At 47.8% G+C, this 18067-nt stretch overlaps 1 protein-coding gene across 1 annotated transcript in view; it reads left to right on the top strand.

Moving 5' to 3' along the window:
- The first annotated feature begins 1199 nt into the window (after positions 1-1199).
- OTOF (otoferlin) overlaps positions 1200-18067 on the top strand; it is a 125756-nt gene continuing 108888 nt past the window's right edge. The window contains exons 1-2 of the mRNA XM_049903170.1: positions 1200-1270; positions 2602-2718. Of these exons, the coding sequence (XP_049759127.1) occupies positions 2640-2718 (79 nt within the window). The 5' untranslated portion in view covers positions 1200-1270; positions 2602-2639. The remainder of the gene's footprint in view (positions 1271-2601; positions 2719-18067) is intronic.

Here is an 18067-nt window from a genome sequence, read left to right as displayed (position 1 = left end):
GCTCCTTGAAAATCCTCTGTCCTTCGGAGTCACTGTGAGTCAGAATTGACTAGATGGCAGTGGGTTTGGTTTTTGGTTTAATCTCTTGTTGTAGGGTTCCTAGGTAGTGAAAACAGTTTGTTCTTGGCTGCTAACCAAAAGGTTGGCAGTTCTAAACCCACCCAGTGGCAGGCACCCTGTCAGAAAGGCTTGGCCACCTGCTTCTGTAAATATTAAAAAAAAAAAAATAGTCCTATATATATATATATATATATATACAGCCAGGAAAATCCTATGCAGCTCAAATATTGCTCTTTTTCAACCTTTAGACCCTGTTCCAGCTAGGTCACCATGGTCAGCCTTTTATCCTGTCGACATTTATTGGGCATCCTGCTATGCACAGGGATGAGTGAGGCCCTGGGGCTGCAAAGACACTGTGCCCCATGACTGCCCTGTCCGTGGGAGGAGAACCAAGTGGAGCCACCCAAGGGTGCCGTGAGAGGTGAGGGCAGGGGCAGCACCCAGGAGGCCCCTAACCCAGTCTGGGCTGGGGGTGCGGGTGCAGAGGCAGCTTCCAGGAACACGCACCAGAGTGAACAGGAGTTGGTCAGGCCAAGACGGCGGAGGGAGGGCGTTAGGGATTGAATTGTGTCTCCCAAAATGCATGTTAACTTTGCTAGGCCATGCTTCCCAGTATTGTGTGGTTATCTACCATTTTGTGATCTGATGTGATTTCCGTAGGTGTTGTAAATCCTAATCTCTATGATGTTAATGAGGTAGGATTAGAGGCAGCTATGTTAATGAGACAAGACTCAATCTACAGGAATAGGTTGTATTTTGAGTCAATCTCTTTTGAGATATACAAGCCAGAAGTGAGCAGAAAGGAGAGACCTCATTCCACCAAGAAAGAAGAGCAGAGCATGTCCTTTGGACCTGGAGTCCCTGCACTGAGAAGGTCCTAAACCAGGGGAAGATTATGATAAGCATTTTCCCCCAGAGCTGACAGAGAGAGAAAGCCTTCCCCTGGAACAAAAAAAAAAAAAAAAAAAAAAAAACCCTGGAACAGGTGCCCCAAATTCAGACTTCTAGCCACCTAGACTGTGAGAGAATAAACTTCTGTTTGTTAAAGCCACCCACTTGTGGTATTTCTGTTACAGCAGAAAACTAAGACGGAGCAGGTTTGGAGAGGAGGAGCATTCCACGGAGAGCAAATGGCAAGAGCAAGGGTGCCAAGCTCCAAGTCCAGGGACCCCAGCCCCTGGGGCCCCTTTCCTGACAAGCCATTCCTGGGGTATGTTGCTGGAAGAAAGAAGGGAGCAGCTCCCCTTTGGTCTTTGGGAATTCTGCCACAGACATCTCTTCAAGCCTTTTCCCTAGCCCCAGGCAGCTGATTAGAGAAGCAGGCCTGACAGCTCTACAGCTCTTGCTGGAAACCAATCAGTCCATCTCACCACCCTCATCGCTCTTCATCTTTAAACTCTGTAGAACGTACCTTCCCATACCTTCTTGGCGTTCTTGGGGGTGAAAGCGGTTAAGTGCTAGGCTGCCAATAGTTAGGTTGGAGGTTTGAGTCCACTTCACAAGAAAGACTTGGTGATCTGCTTCCGAAAAATTAGCCATTGAAAACCCCATGGGGCCCAGTTCTATTCTAACACACATGGGGTCACTGTGAGTGGGAACCGACCCAGTGGCAGCTGCTGGTGGTGGTGGCCTTCACAATCATGGTTAGTCTGGTCCTGAGCTCCCCTCCAGCAGCACCCCATTCTCCCAGCCTCCTGAGATTCAGACTCAGTGACACCAGGGGAGACAGTCAGGACCCCACTTTCGTGGGGGTGGGTGGGTAAGCACATTCCCCTCCTTCTCTTAAGATCCTAAACACTTGGACCCCCATTTCTGAGGGACCAGCCACCAGGCGTAGTCTTGTCGTTGCCTTGTCGACTCTGATTTCCAGCTGGGGAGCTCTGGGTTGGGATTTCTACACAGAACACAGCCAGAGTTGGCAGGTCTGGCCCACCCAGGCTCCCCAAGCCTTGTGGGCACCAGCGGCAAGGTGTGGCCAACTTAACTGTATGGGGGGCATGGATTGCCCAGAAAACACCAGTGCAATCGTCCAGCTTCCCGTGCACAGAGCATTAAGTTCTTTCTCCCCTGGTGGGAGGGCATGTCCCACCCACGCTCATGCCCACTCCTCTCTGGCCACTCCTGGTAGCAGAAGAGATTGCTAAGCAGCTGGGAGACAGAGCACTGCTGAGGGGTGGGCAGGAGCCTCCAGTCCAGGGGCTGGGAGAAGACACCTGAAGCTGGGCAGCACTTTATCTAGGAGACGGTGGTTGCTGAATAATGAATTCTGGCTCTGTGTCTGCACGCTGGGTGCACACCACACACACACACGCACACACATGCACAAGCGCATGCACACACACACACACACATGCTGGGCGGACAACTTGGAGAGGCGGGGGCTGCGGGACCGTGAGTCTCTGTGAGTGGCTGGAAGGAACGGCAGCTCAGCTCAGCTGCCTGGGTCTCTGTGGGCAGCATCAGAGGGGGCGTGGGAGGAGGAGGAGGCGAGAGAGAGGAGGCGTGTGAGCCGCTAGCTCCTCCGGCTCACTCCTTCCCCAGCTGCTCCCACCTGGCATGCCCAGGCTCTCCACACCAGCATGGCCCTGCTCGTCCACCTCAAGACCATCACGGAGCTGCGGGGCAAGGGCGACCGAATAGCCAAAGTGACTTTCCGAGGTAAGGAGGCCCCTGTGTTAGGGGGACTGCCCCTGCTCTGGAGGATGACAGGAAGAGGGCAGGGCCAGGAGGGTGGGTGGGAAAAGTTCTCAGTGGTTCTGGGCCCCTGGGCTTTCCACGGGTAGCCATCCACCCCTGGCCTGACTGGCCATTCTGAATCTTTGAATCTGAAGGGCCCCCTGTGTTTTGTTATCTGTGTCATCTCTCCTTGCTTTTGCCAACTGCCAGTGCTCTGGAGGAATGGAGAGTCCTCTGGTTGCAGGTGGTTCTGTTGAGGCAGAGGCAGGGAGCCCAGCCCCTGGGCTCAGGATGACCAGGACTGAGTCCACTCCTCCTCCCTAACCCCCCTAGAGATTGGCTTCCTTTGGGCACAGGGTGTGGATGGGATCTAGCTCCTGGTAGATCCAGCGTGGCTCCTAGACACTAGGCCAGCCAGGATCTCTCTGGACCCTGGCATGACAGGTATACTGCTGGCCTGCTCTCTCTCTCAGGTCTATTCCTGACCTTGATGCAGGGACCCCATGAGCCCCACTGGACTCTGCTGTATTGGTTCTCTCCTCTCCTTGTCCCCACTCATGCATTCAGCCACCATCTATCAGAACTTCCTATGTGCCAAGGCTGGGGCCTGGGAATATAAAGCTGAGTGTGACCCAGACCCTGCCCTCAAGGAGCTCACAATCTGGGGAGGGAGGACCAGTAAGCAGACAAGTATGACAGGGTGTGTGTGAGATACAGGGAGGATGGGGACAAGAACAGCTGCACTCTACCCCAGGCATGGGGTGGGTGGTCAGGGAAGGCTTCCAGGAGGAGGAGATATCTCAGCTGAGGGCCCAGCAGGAGAGAGCAAGGTGGGAGAGGAGGAAAGAGCAGACAGAGGGAACAGCATATAGCAAGGCTGGGTGATGAGCTGGCGTGCAGGCACCCACAGAGTCTAGAGTCCAGAGAGGGAAGGAGCTGAGGTCAAAGAGACAGGCAGAGCCAAAGAGGTGAGGCTGGAACTCACTCTGAGGATGGTGGGGAGCCCCCAGAGGGTTAGGTAGGGAGAGATGGGGCAGCTTTACTTCTGCCTTTGACCCACCCACCTCTGCCTCCCTGCCTGCCCACAGCCCAGCCAGCCCTCTGTGCCAGGCTGCCTTTGACCAAAGGCCAGAGCACTCCCACTAGACATGGCCCTTTCTCCCTGGAGAGGTGTCTGAGAGTGGTGGTTGGGTAGTGGGGGAACAGCTGAGAGTACCCCACCACATTAAAGAGCAAAGTGAGCATCCAGGGCCCAGGCTGGACACAACAGCTGCACCTCTGTCAGGAGGCATAGGTGAGACGTTGGGGCTGGGGCTCAGGATCCTGCCCGCCAGCCTTTCCTACAACTCTTGTGCAGGAGCCCCAGGCACCCACATCACCCCGTCAGTCGGGCCAGCTCTGGCCATGAGGCCACGAGTTGTCCCTTGCTCATAGGGACAGGCAGGGTGGCGGTGCAATGTCTCTGCTGGCAGAAGCAGGTCAGGCAGGAGGGGAGAGGAAGGGGTGAACCGGCTGCCTGTTTCTTCTTACACCAGCCCAATGACAGCTTTCTCCGTAGCACCCCGGACCTCCACATGCCATCTGCTGGCTCATCCTGGCTTTAGAAAAAGCAACTGCTCGACAGACACCACAGCTGTGGGCTGTTGAGCTACAGGTCACTATGTTGTTGAAACTGTGACAGGACAGTCCTAGGCAGCACAAGTCCAGTCCCATTTTGCAGACAGAGCAATCAAGGCACCGTCCGTAAAGAGATCTGCGTGATATTAGTGGAGGGGATGAGTCTTGGGGGCCCCAGCTCTCAGGATCTCTCTCCCAGTCCTGACTGCTCAACCCTGTAAGCTCCTTTACCTTCTGTTAGGTCAACTGAGGGTGAGCACCTGTCTCATCTGACAGTCTCCTCTTCCTTTGGCTGGGCAGTCATCATGGCACTCCAGCCTTGGCTGGCCACACAGGGAGTAGCCTATTTGCAAACCGTGCCCACTGGAGTGAGGGAAGAAATCCACCTCCAAGCTCAACATTTGCAGGAGGTGATGACCGTAGGCCACCCTGTTGGTGGGGCAGGGGGTTGGGGGCAGGAACAGGAGGTGGCAAGCAGGTTTCTAGAAAGAGTCCTTTATAATAACCAGAGAAGCCTGATCCATTCACCTGCTGCATCCAGCAGGTGATAACTCTAGGCACCCCAAAAGACCAACACTAACAGCATCTCCATCAGTGTAGAAACAAACGAGCTACAGGAAGAAAAGAGAAACTGGCAAGTTGTCAGAAGGAGATGCTGGCCCTGAGCTCCCAAACCCCTTGAGTTGGGTTAGGTAGCCCCTGGCAAGTTGTACTCGTTGATAGTGGCCCCAAGTAGACCAGACCAGCTGGTTGAGATGTAGCTTGATTCCCTGTTCTGTGCCATCCAGGACACTTAGGAAAGAGCCCTACTGGGCTGTGGTAGAGAAAGCTCCAGATATGGGGTCAGACGTCTGGGTCGTACCTGGGTTTTGCCACTTGCTTCATCTCTCTGGCCCTCAGTTTCCTCATCTGTAAAATGGGCATGGTAACAGCATCGACCTCATCAGTAGCTGCAGTAAACAATAGATATAGAAGAGTTTGAGGAAAAAACATTCAAATGGCTGATGTGTTTGTGAGGCAGACATTCTAGTTCTCCTTGGGGATAACTGTTGGCTCCTGAGACTTCTTTCCAGCCCACTTCCTTCTCTGTCAGTCAGGGGTGAGCGAAGGTTTGAAGAGGAGAGAAGAGCAATTCGAGGGCCTCTGCCAAGAGCAGGCAAGTCAAGCCTGGCCTCTGCTCTGTAGGTGCCCCCAATGAAGATGTCCTCAGAATCTAGACCTGAAGCAGACTGCCCCTGATATGTCTATTCCCATGGGGCCTGGCAAGACCAGCTTTATGCCTGGCTCCCCTTCTTTCCTCAATGCCTGGAGTGAGTCAGCCACCCCACTCTCAGGCTCTCTTACCACTCCCTGCACAGCTCTGTCTCTAACTCTCAGCCCCTAGTGCACCAACGGCCACTCTTAATCTGGTCCTGCCCATATTCATTCATTCACCAAACTTGTTGATATCTGTGGACTGGACGTGTTCCCTGTCCAGGCCCCAGGCTAGGTCTGGAGCATGGAGGTAAAGAAGACCTAGCCCTGACCTCTGAGAGCTACAGCCTTGCTGGGTCCAGCAGGAGATGAAGAAGCCTCAACAAGGCACCAGGAGGCCTGAATTTCATTCTCAGTCCCATGGGGCCCAGGGGTCTCAGCTTTCCATTAATAAGATGGCGACAATTCCAGTTTAACTCAGAGGTGTGCAGCGAGAGTCGAGAGTGGGCTGTCTGGGAAGGCACCGTCTTGACCACAGGTCACTATCCAAAGGAAAGCAGTATTAGCTTGGGACCATCATTTTTCAGCTCCTTAAATAATTCCCAGCATAAATCATAAAGCCACGAAATGCAGGGTAGGAAAAGCCTCTAAGTTCTTCTAGTCCAACCTTCTTTTCATTACTTAACCCCCTCTAAGCCCCCAAGCACAAGTACCCTTCCCAGGCAGGCTCTGGGTGCTCCAGAGGAGACCCAGCCTCCTTGCCAAAACACTGGTTTGGGGGATTTCATGTGTGAGATGGGCAATGTCTGAATCTGATCTCCAGGTAATTCACCTGGAGTAACTCCCTGGTAATTGGCACAAAGATTTGCTTTTTCAAGCCTTCCGCCTCACCCAGCTGACTTTTCATCCTTCTTGTTTCTCTCCCCACCCTACCCCCAACTCCTATACCCCTACTATGTTCCCACTACACTGAACTTCCTGCCATTCCCCAAATGTACTGAGCCCTTTCACACCTCCAAGCCTTGAGACACTGCATTTCTTCTGCCTGAAATGGCCCCACGTCTACCCAGAGGACTTCCCTTAACCCTGCTCATCCTTCAAGGCCCAGCTTATATCTCACCTCCTCTGTGAAGCCTTTCCCATTGCCTCCCAGTACTTCATATGAGCTCCTCCTACAGGTCTGCTATGGCTTTTTAGAAATTGGCCACATTTCTGAATGCTGCACTAACTTCTGGAGCCTTCAAGGCAGGCTGGGATCAGATCTTAGCCATCCTCATTGAGCCCTGGGCTGAGCACTGGCCCTGATCATCAAAATGAATAAGAAATGGCTTGTTGAGTGGGTTTAAATTCTCCTTCCACTGTGGCACTGCCACTCTTTGGCTCAGTTTCCACAGCTGTGAACTCCTACCCCTCATCTTTCTGTCCAAGGGAGATCAAGGGACTAGAAGAAGCCTCAGGAGCCAAGAGCCAAGAGCTCTGGCTCACACTCTCTCCAGCGATAAGCTCCAGCCTGGAGGCTCTCCCAGGGCCCCAGAGGGAGGCTAGCCTCACCCAGTCGATGGGTCAGCAGCAAGAGGCTGCAGGTGGACATGCCCTTCACTGAACGTACTTTACCGGAACACTGCTGCACGTGCGCTCACAGGACAGGGCAGGAGCTTAAAAGATAAACCAGGGCCTCACAATCCGACGGGGGAGAAGGAAGGTACACAGGCACAATGGAAACAATGCAGGGCAGAAGAGGGCCAAGGGGTGGGACAAGGGACAGCCACAGTGCTCAGAGGATGGCAGCCTACTTGGCACCACAGAGATTAGGGAGACACCGCCACCGTTGAGTCAGCTCTAATGCGTGGCGACCCTTTGTGTGTCAGGGTAGAACTACATTCCATCGGGTTTTCAATAGTTGGTGTTTCAGAAGCAGACTGCCAGGCCTTTCTTCTGAGGTGCCTCTGGGTGAACTTGAACTGCCAACATTTCAGTTAGCCCTTCACCGTTTGTACACCCAGGGATCAAGGAAAGCTTTATTAAAGGAGAAGAGGAGGAGGAATTGGAAGATTTTAAGCTGGGTCTTGAATAAGCTGCCTGGTTTGGAGATGCGGAAGGAGGGGTGAAGAAGGGTGGGTGGGGGAAGTGAAGCCATTCCTGGTGAGGGACTAACAGGACCAGGGGCCAAAAAAAAAACCCAAAACTCATTGCCGTCAATTTGATTCCAACTTATAGTGACCCTATAGGACAGAGTAGAACTGTATCGTTGGGTTTTCAATGCTGTAATCTTTATGAAAGTAGATGGCCACATCTTTCTCCCACGGAGTGGATGGGGGGTTTGAACCACAGACCTTTTGATTAGCAGCCAAGCAATTTGAGCACTTTAACCACTGCACCACCAGGACTTCTTGGACCAGAGGATTGTGTAGGGTGACCGGGGAACCAGTAGGTTTAGCTGGAGCAGACAGTGCAGGAAGTGAGTAGGGGAGATGAGCTAGGAAAGAAGCATGGGCCCAGAATGGTGACTGTGTGCTGGGTGGGGCTGGGGGGTCTCAGACTGGATGCTGGGGATAAGACTCTCCCTGCAGGGGCCACCTCAGACTCCAAATTACATTTGTTTTCCTCAGTAAAAGGGAGGAACTCTCCTTTTTGATGGTAATTCTTCTGGAAAATTCTTTGCCATCCCTGGTAAATATCTCAGCACCCCCACCTCTGAGATGCTCCTTGGATGGCTGGGCCTGTCTATAGACTCTGGCCCAGCCCAGCACCTCCTCTTCTGGAAGGGGGGCATTGCCCTCATTGAAGGCAGCAGATAGAGAGGACACTTGGGACAGCCTCAGCATCCCTGGAAGGCTGTCGACCCAAGGGATGTACCCCTGCACCTTCTCCTCTTCCCAGCACACACAGGGCACCCCCCACACACACACCCCTAAGTGGAAATCTTCCATGCTTAAGGATCCCCCCACCCCCGCTCCCATCCAGAGCAAGATACCGCTGAAGCAGGCAGAGCTCACTGAGAATTCCCCAGGCTTTCTGGTTGGGAAGAGGAGTGTGTTTTTATGAAGTGGAAATGACTGCGAAACTGTCTTGTGCTACAAAAGGCCCTCAGCAAAAACGCTGCTGGAACTGTGCTCAAGAACAGGCTTGCAAACAATTTCCCTGAACTGTGAAGGCTTGGCTATCTTTGTACATTTACTGATAACATAAAAGCTGCATCCTTCTCTACCCAGGCCCGGCTCTTTTTGTTTTTTCTTTTTACTATTTAAATTGAAAGCCTCAAATACATAGGAGTAAGGAGAATAGTATAATGACCCTCATGTCCTGCCATCCAGCTTCAACAATCATCAAGCCATGGCCAATCTGTAATCACCTGCCCCCCACCCCAAATTACAGTGAAGCAAATCCTAAGCATCATACCATTTCATCTGTAAATATTCAGTACATAGCTATAAAAGATAAGGACTCTAAAAAAAACCACATACTGTATCACTCCTAAAGATTTAACAATAATTCCTTAATATCAAATATTCAGTCAGTGATCATATTTCTAATCGTCTCATAAAACAACCCAAACCCATTGCCGTCGAGTCAATTTTGATTCATAGCGACGCTATAGGACAGAGTAGACTGGCCCCATAGGGTTTCCAAGGAGCAGCTGGTGGATTCGAACTGTGGGCCTTTTGGTTAGAAGCTGAGCTCTTAACCTTTGTGCCACCAGGGCTTCTATTGTCACATAAATATCATAAATTGTTTTTCAATTTATTAAAAGCTGTATTTCAACGTGTTTTGTGGGTTCCCTACATTGTCAGTAAAATTAAATCAAGTATTTAATCATGCCTTCACTCATTCTTTCATTCATCCAGGTAGTAATTATTCTCTGAGGACAGCTATGTGCCAGTCACTATTCTAGGCAATGAAGTGACAGCAGTTAACGAGGGGGACTGGTCCTTGCCCTCAGGGGGAAGACAAACATTGCACAGGTCATTGTGAGTGTGATGACTATGGCGGAAGGGAGGAGACAGGTGTTAAGGCAGCACTGGGCATGGGGAACCACCTAGACTAGGAGGTCCGGGAGGCTGCCCTGAGAGGGTGAGTGGGTTGGTTAGAAAAAGATGGAGGATGTGCGTATTGAAGGTAGGTAGACGCAGCAAGCTGCACTGGCGAGGCTGAAAGTCAGCCACCCTGGCTCCGTCAGAGCCACCCAGATGAAGTGGGCAGGGACCAGGGAGGAGTTTTTATTGAACAGGGAAAATGGGATGATATTTAAGCAAAGCCAGTGGATTTGAACCTTTCAGTTAGCAGCCAAAGGTGTTAACCTTTTGCATCACCCAGGGGCTCCTTGACATAGAACATAACCTGAGATGGAAGCGTGAGGAAGGAGCACTGCCTGCAAGTGCAGCAGGAGCAGGCAGCCTTTGGCCGGGTCGCCTTAGCATCAGGTGGCCACTCTGCAGCCCTGATCAAAGCAGCACCAGGCAGAGGTCTGCTTCTCTCACTGCGAGTTCCATAAACACCTCCTGAAACAGAAAATATAATATCAGCATTTTCACTTTCCACCCCTTGTCTGCTTCCTGCCTGAACTGACCACCTCAGCAGACTTTGTTTCAATTTTATTTTATTTTTTTCAAAGCAGAAGGGTTTGTTTGCTTAGTTTGGACCTGGGGTCCATGTGCTGAGAAGCTGCTAGACCAGCAGAAGATTGATGGCAAAGACCTTCCTCCAGAACTGGCAGAGATGAGAAAGACTTCCCCCGGAGCTGGTGCCCTGAATTCAGACGTTTAGCCTCCTAAACCATGAGAGAATAAATTTGTGTTTGTGAAAGCCATTCTCTTGTGGTATTTCTGTTTTAGCAGCACTAGATAACTAAAAATAAATATAAGAAATGTTTTGCAAAAAAATGATAAATTTGGATTTCATATTTAAAAACACCTGATGTTAGTTGCTGTCAGTTTAGAAGTACACCTCATTCCGGTACTATACGGTAGGCCTTACAGGAGCCTCAGTGGCACAGAGGTTAATGCACTCAGCTGCTAACTGAAAGGTCAGTGGGTAACAGCCACTCCTGGGGAGAAAGGTGTGACAGTCTGCTTCTGTAAAGATTACAGCCTTGCGGCAGTTCTAACCTGTCCTGTAGGGTCGCTATGGGTCAGAATCAACTCCACGGTGGTTTGTTTTGGATGCAGTAGACCAGAAAATCTACTTACTCCACGCTAGGCAGACTGTATACTAATGCTTTTTAGATAAACTATAATGAGTTCTGTCATATGTTTTCTTTTTCCTTCTTGCATCTCCTTCCTACCTCAAAAACAGTAAGTTACAGAGAATTTGTAATTTGACTGCCTTGCCGACCTCAATACACTTTCCTTCTACTTTTTGATTTGACCCTAAGAAGCATAAGTAAGTCTCAAGTGTTTCCCGTGTGCTTTAGGAGCCTGACGTCAGTGAGATGGAACCAACACGAAGACTTTGAAGCCGAGTAACCTGTAACTGGAGCCCTGGTGGCACAGTGGTTAAGAGCTTGGCCGCTAACCAAAAGGCTGGGAGTTCAGATCCACCAGCTGCTCCTTGGGAACCTTCTACTCTGCCCTATAGGGTCACTATGCGTCAGAATCAACTTGATAGCAATGGTTTTTTTTTTTTTAACCTGTAGCGGAGGAGTGTGAAGAAAACATTAGGTGTTTTGGCTAGAGCATAATTACAGCGGGATGCATGAACTACACTTTTTTTTTTCTGGCTTTAAAAAATTTCAATTGCAATAAAAGGAATTTCAATGTGCTATTTCAATTTTTAATGTCCCTGGTTGGCACAAGTGGTTAAGCACTTGACTACTAGCCAAAAGTTTAGTGGTTCATATTCTTCCAAGAGAAACAAAATCATATAATCACAAATAGACTTTTATAAGAATGTTCACAGCAGATTTACCTGTCATAGCCCAAAACTGGAAGCAACCCACAAGTCTGTCAACAGGAGAATGGGTAACCAGGTTGTGGTATATTCATACAATGGAATACTACTCAACTATATATATAGATCTCCAAAACCCACTGCTGTTGAGTCGATTCCGACTCATAGCGACCCTATAGGACAGAGTAGAACTGCCCCATAGAGTTTCCAAGGAGCATCTGGGGGATTCTAACTGCTGACCTCTTGGTTAGCAGCCGTAGCACTTAACCACTACGCCACCAGGGTTTCCATATATATATATAATTGATATATGCAACAACATGAAGAGATCCAAAAAATATCACATTGGCTGAAAGAAACCAGACACCAAAAAAGTCCATTTTGTATGATATCATTTATACGAAGTTCAAAACAGGAAAAACTAGTTTTCAGTGATAGAAATCAGAGTAGTAGTTACCTGGGGGGAATGCAAATTCACTAGAAAGGGGCAAAAGCAAACATTTTGAGGAAATTTAAATGTTCTTTATCTTAATTTTTAAAATTTTATTGTGTTTTAGATAAGTTTACAGGAAAAAATAATTTTTCATTCAAAAAAATTTATACACAAATTGTTTTCTGACATTGGTTGCAATCCCCAGAAGGCGTCAGCACTCTCCGCCTTTCCACCCCGGGTTCTCCATGTCCGTTTGTCCAGTTTTCCTGTCTGCCCCTGTCTTCTTGCCTTTGCTTTGGGCAAGTGTTGCCATTTGGCCTCGTATACACACATTCCTCACACGTGTTATTGTTTGTTTTAAAGGCCTGAAAGATGAACTGCAGGAGTGGCTTCAGTTCTGAGTTAGCAGGGTGTCCAGGGGCCATAGTCTAGGGGGTTCCTCCAGTCTCTGTCAGACCAGTAAGTCTGATCTTTTTGTGTGAATTTGAATTTTGTTCTACATTTTTCTCCTGCATTATCCAAGACCCTCTCAGAGTGGCTGGTGGTGGTAGCCAGGTACCATCTACTGCTGGGCTCAGGCTGGTGGAGGCTCTGGTTCACATGGTCCATTAGTCCTTTGGACTCATATTTTCCTTGTGTCTTTGGTTTTCTTCATTCTCCTTTGCTCCAGATGTGATGGGACCAGTAGATGTATCTTAGATGGCCACTCGCAAGTTTTTAAGATCCCAGGTGCTACTTACCAAAGTAGGATGTAGAACATTTTCTTTATGAACTGTGTTATGCCAATTGTCCTAGATGTCCTCCAAGACCATGGTCCCCAGCACTCAGCCCTAGTAACTCAGTCCCGCAAGGTGTTTGGATGCATCTGGAAGCTTCTTTGACTTTGTCTTGGTCAAGTTATGCTGACTTCCCCTATATCATGTGTTGTCTTTCCCTTTCCTAAAGTTAATACTTGTCTACTATCTAGTTAGCGACTCCCCTTCCCACCTCTCCCCTCCCTCATAGCCATCAAAGATTGTTTGTGTGTGTGTGTGTAAATCTTTTCTTGGGTTTTTATAATAGTGGTCTCATACAATATTTGTCCTTTCGTGATTGATTTATTTCACTCAGCATAATGCCCTCCAGATTCACCCATGATGTGAGATTTTTCACGGATTCATCATTGTTCTTTATCATCGCGTAGTATTTCATTGTGTGTATGTACAATAATCTGTTTATCCATTCATCTGTTGATGGGCACTTAGGTTGTTTCCATTTTTTGCTACTGTGAATAATGAATGCTGCAACAAACATGGGTGTGCATATGTCTATTTGTATGACAGATCTTATTTATCTAGGATATATTCCTAGAAATGGGATTGCTTAGATAGTATGGTATTTCTATTTCTAGCTTTTTAAGGAGGGTCTATGTCATTTTCCATAGTGATTGTACCATTTTACATTCTCACCAGCAATGCATAAGAGCTCCAATCTCCCCACCTCTTCAACATTTGTTATTTTCTGTTTTTTGGTAAGTGCCAGTAATATTAGCATGAAATGGTATCTCATTGTAGTTTAGATTTGCATTTCTCTAATGGCTCAAGATCGAGAGCATTGTCTCATGTATCTGTCAGCTGCCTGAATGTCTTCTTTGGTGAAGTGTCTGCTCATACCCTTTATCCATTTTTTAATTGGATTATTTGTCTTTTTGTTGTTGAGGTGTTGAAGTATTCTATAGATTTTAGAGATTAGAGATAGACCCTTGTTGGGTATGTTGTAGCTAAAAATTTTTTCCCAGTCTGTAGGTTCTGTTTTTACTCTTTTGGTGTAGTTTATCTTCTGGCGTTCGTGCATTGTTAGTTATCATTTGTATTGTATTTATGCCATGTAATAGGGCCCCTAGCATTGTCCTAATTTTTCTTCCATGATCTTTATAGTCTTAGGTTTTATATTTAGGTCTTTGATTAATTTTGAGTTACTGTTTGTGTATGGTGTGAGGAATGGGTCCTTTATTTTTGGCTTTAACAAAGAGAAATGTATTTTCTCGTAGTCTAGTAGGCTGGAAGTCTAGATTCAGGGCGTCAGTTCCAGGGGAAGGCTTTTTGTCGGCTTTGGAGGAAGGCCCTTGTCATCAATCTTCCCTTGATCTGGGAGCTTCTCCGCACAGGAACCCTGGGTCTCACAGAACGCACTCTGCTCCCGACACTGCTTTCTTGGTAGTATGAGGTCCCACTGCCTGCTCACTTCCCTTTCCTTTTCACCTCTTGAGAGATAAAAGGTGGTGCAGGCTACACCCCAGGGAAACTCCCTTTACATTGGATCAGGGATGTGACCTGGGTAAGAGTGTTACAATTCCACCCTAATCCTATTTAACATAAAATTACAATCACAAAATGGAGGACAACCATACAATACTGGGAATCATGGCCCAGCCAAATTGATACACACATTTTTGGGGGGACATAATTCAATCCATGACATTCCACATTTTGGCCCCCAAAAATCACATCCTTGCAACATGTGAAACGTATTCATCCCATCACATAGCAAAAGTCTTAACTCTGAATATTCCTCTTGATCTGTGAAATCTAGGATACAAGTCATCTACTTCCAAAGTACAATGTCAGAACAGGCACAAGCTAGACATTTCCATTACAAATAGGAGAAACTGGAGGAAAAGAAGGGATAACAGGCACCAAGCAAGTCACCAGAACACATTACATTAGCTCTCAAGGCTTTGAAAATAATCCTCTGTTCTTTGGGACAATTTACACAATGGCCTTTCCCTTCAGACTCTAGGTATTGGCCACACTCTCCAGATACTGAGTGGAGGCCCCTTGGCCCTGGGCTTCAGCTCCACCTTCCAGGCCCACTGGGACAGCAACTCTGCTCCCTCGGCTTTAGACACACCATTCTCCTAGTCCATCTGAGTGGCAACTCTACCCTTAGAAACACCAGAGGCTATGGCTCCACCTTTTGAAACCCCAGAGGTCCTGGCCATACCTTTTGAGACTGAGGCAGCTCAGCTTCTTGTGTTCCTTGTCTCTTAAGCTTCTGCTTCCTGTGGCCTCTTGGCCCTTGGGCCTCACACCTGCATCTGCCCTGCTGGGGCATGGGTTCCAAAGCTCAGTAGCTCCAGTGATAAGTGCCCGGAGGCACTCCACTCTGCCAGGAAGCCTCCTGTGCACAGACTCTCAGCTCTCTCACTTGGAAGGTTGACTCCAGTGAGCTCTCTCGCTCCATGGGTGGGCTCCAGTGCTGTCTGGCACTGGTCTCCTGGTTCTGCTGCTGCTGGTTCTCTGTTCCTGCTGGTTCTTTGCTGCTGCCAGTTCTCTTCTGCTGCTGGTCATCTGCTGCTGCTGCTCCTCTATCCATTCACAGTTTCAAAACTGCTTCCACATTTTAAGTATCTGTTAGAGCAGCACCCCACTCTCTTGGTACCAAATTCTGTCTTGGCTATGTAGTGCTACTATAACAGAAATACCACAAGTGGATGGCTTTAACAAAGAGAAATTAATTTTCTCACAGTCTAGTAGGCTGGAAGTCCAAATTCAGGGCATCAGTCCCACGGGAAGGCTTTCTTTCTCTGTCAGCTCTGGAGGAAGGTCCTTGTCATCTATCTTTCCCAGGACTAGGAGCTTCTCTGTGCAGAAACCCCAGGTCCAAAGGACTAATTCTGGTCCTGGCACTGCTTTCTTGGTGGTATGAGGGCCCCCTGTATTATATTTTTACAGATGGACTTCCAGTTTTGCCAGGTTATTAAAAAGCCTGTCTGCCTTTTCCCCATTTAATGGATTCTGGTCCTTTGTCAAAGATCAGCTGACCATAGAAGGACCAGGTTCTCGATTCTGTTCCACTGGTCTCTGTGTCTGTCATTGTACCAATACCAGGCTGTTTTGACTATGGTAGCCGTATAGTAGGTTCTGAGATCAGGTAGTGTGAGGCCTCCTACTTTGTATTTTTTCTTCAGTAATGCTTTGCTTATCTTGGGCCTCTTTCTTTTCCATATGAAGTTGGTGATTAGTTTTTCCACTTCTTAAAGAATGCTGTTGGTATTTGGATCAGAATTGCATTGTATTTGTAGACTGCTCTGGATAGGTTTGATATTTTCACAATGTTGAGTCTTCCTATTCATGAGTATGGTATATTTTTCCATTTATCTAGGTCTTTTTTGGTTTCTTGCCATAGTGTTTTGTAGTTTTCCTTGTATAGATCTTTTATGTCCATGGTTAAATGTATTCCTAAGTATTTTATCTTTTTAGGGGCTATTATAACTGGTATTGTTTTCCTGATTTCTTTTTCAATGTTCTCTTTGTTGGTGTATAGGAATCCGATTGATGTTTGTATGTTGATCTTGTATTCTGCTGCTCTGATGGATCTTTGTTAGTTCCAGTAGTTTTCTTGTGGAATCTTTGGGGTTCTGTACATATAGGATCATATCATCTGCAAGTAGGGATAGTTTCACTTCTTCCTTTCCAATTTGTATGCCTGTATTTCTTTTTCTTGCCTTATTGATCTACCTAGGATTTCCAGCACAATGTTAAATAGGGGTGAGTGGTAATAAAGGGCATCCTTTTCTTGTTCTTGTTTTCATGGGGAATTAAATGTTCTTTATCTTGATTGTGTGGTGATTATACAGGTATAAGCATTTATGAAAACTCATTGTAAACTTGAGATCTGTGAATGTAAATTTTACCTAGTTAAAAAAAGAGATAATTATACCTAAAATACCTAAAACTTGGGAAATATTACATAAGATTAGAAGAAAATAGGTTTCTGATCATATGCTACTAAAAATAAACTAAAGAATGTGATTCATTACAGAGGAGACCTTTTTTTATATTTAACACATAACTTAAAGTCCTAAAGGAAGAACTGAATGCCAATAGCTATTTCCTATTAAGTAATGAAATATTGCATCAGGTGTTCTAAGTACTATCATTTCTTCCATTTTATGGATGCAGAACTAAGGCACAGAGAAGTCAAATAACTTCTTCAAGGGCACATGAGTAGCAAGTGGTAGTGCTGGGATTTGAACCCAGGCTCTCTGGCCCTAGAGTCTTAGCCACTCTACTATGCCACCTTGCGCTTGTAAAGAACTTGATAGTTTACTTGGGCTTTCACAAAAACATGGGCTCTTGAGATGCCAGGTCGGCCAGAATAATTGCCCTCCTACTCATTTACAGAAATGAGCCCTGGTGGTGCAGTGGTTCAGCACTTAGCTGCTAACTGAAAGGTCAGTGGTTTGAACCCACCAGCCACTCCAGGGGAGAAAGATGTGGCAGTCAGCTTCTGTAAAGATTACAGTCTTGGAAACTCTATGGGGCAGTTTTACTCTGTCCTATAGGGTCATTATGAGTCTGAATCAACTCAATGGCAACGGGATTTCATTTACAGATGATAATTTCAAGACCCCAGGTGGTTGAATAGCCAACTCCAAGCCTTCCAGACCATGAGAATCAGAGCCAGACCCCAAACCTGAATAAGCCTGACTTTTTTCCTGTACTCAGGGATGCTGACCCTGTTTCCTGGGGCTCTGTAGGAATACCTGGCCTTCAGAAAGGAACAGGCAATCTGAACTGGGGAGAATGACGACACAGCAGGGCCTCTATTCCCAGACCTGGGAAGAAATGGAGGGACTGCAGAGGCCTGGAACACACACAGCATTGCAGGAGGGGAGCAGTGCTTGTTGAGCCTCCTCCTGTACAATTCATCCCAGTGCATACAATGAGGCTTTGCTGATTTAAAATAATGCAAGGGAATAACAGGGACGAGTCTGAATCACAATCAAAGAGTGCCTTGCTTTGTTTCTCAGCTCACACAGGGACAACAGTAATGGTGGATAGTGCTGGGATTTCAGCCAGAGGGCTGGGTCCTGGGCAAAACCATGACGTTACTGCAGCTTCTCCTGAAGGCCTTTTCCTTTAAAGGCCCCACTACCCCGCCCTGGGCCTCTCAGGACCCCAGGCTCCCACACAGGCCTGCCTTTGGTGGGCTACTGTCTTCTCTATCAAAGCCCACCTGTTGAAGTCCAGCTCCTTCAGGGCTCCGTTCTCTGCTCTGTACTGTCAAACATTAGCTCACATGGTTCTCTCTGTCTGACTTCCCTTCTCTCTTCCTTCTCCCCAGTCTCTCCGAACAGCTGGATTCCACCTGTCCTTCCAGTGTAAATGCCCGTGCCTCCACAAAGCCTTCCTTAATCCACTAAGTTGAGAATCATTT

Source organism: Elephas maximus, chromosome 12 (genome assembly GCF_024166365.1).
Source record: "Elephas maximus indicus isolate mEleMax1 chromosome 12, mEleMax1 primary haplotype, whole genome shotgun sequence".
In the NCBI taxonomy this organism is placed as follows: domain Eukaryota; kingdom Metazoa; phylum Chordata; class Mammalia; order Proboscidea; family Elephantidae; genus Elephas; species Elephas maximus.
Note: the sequence above shows the minus strand (reverse complement) of the source record. Positions and strands in the feature narration are given on the sequence as shown.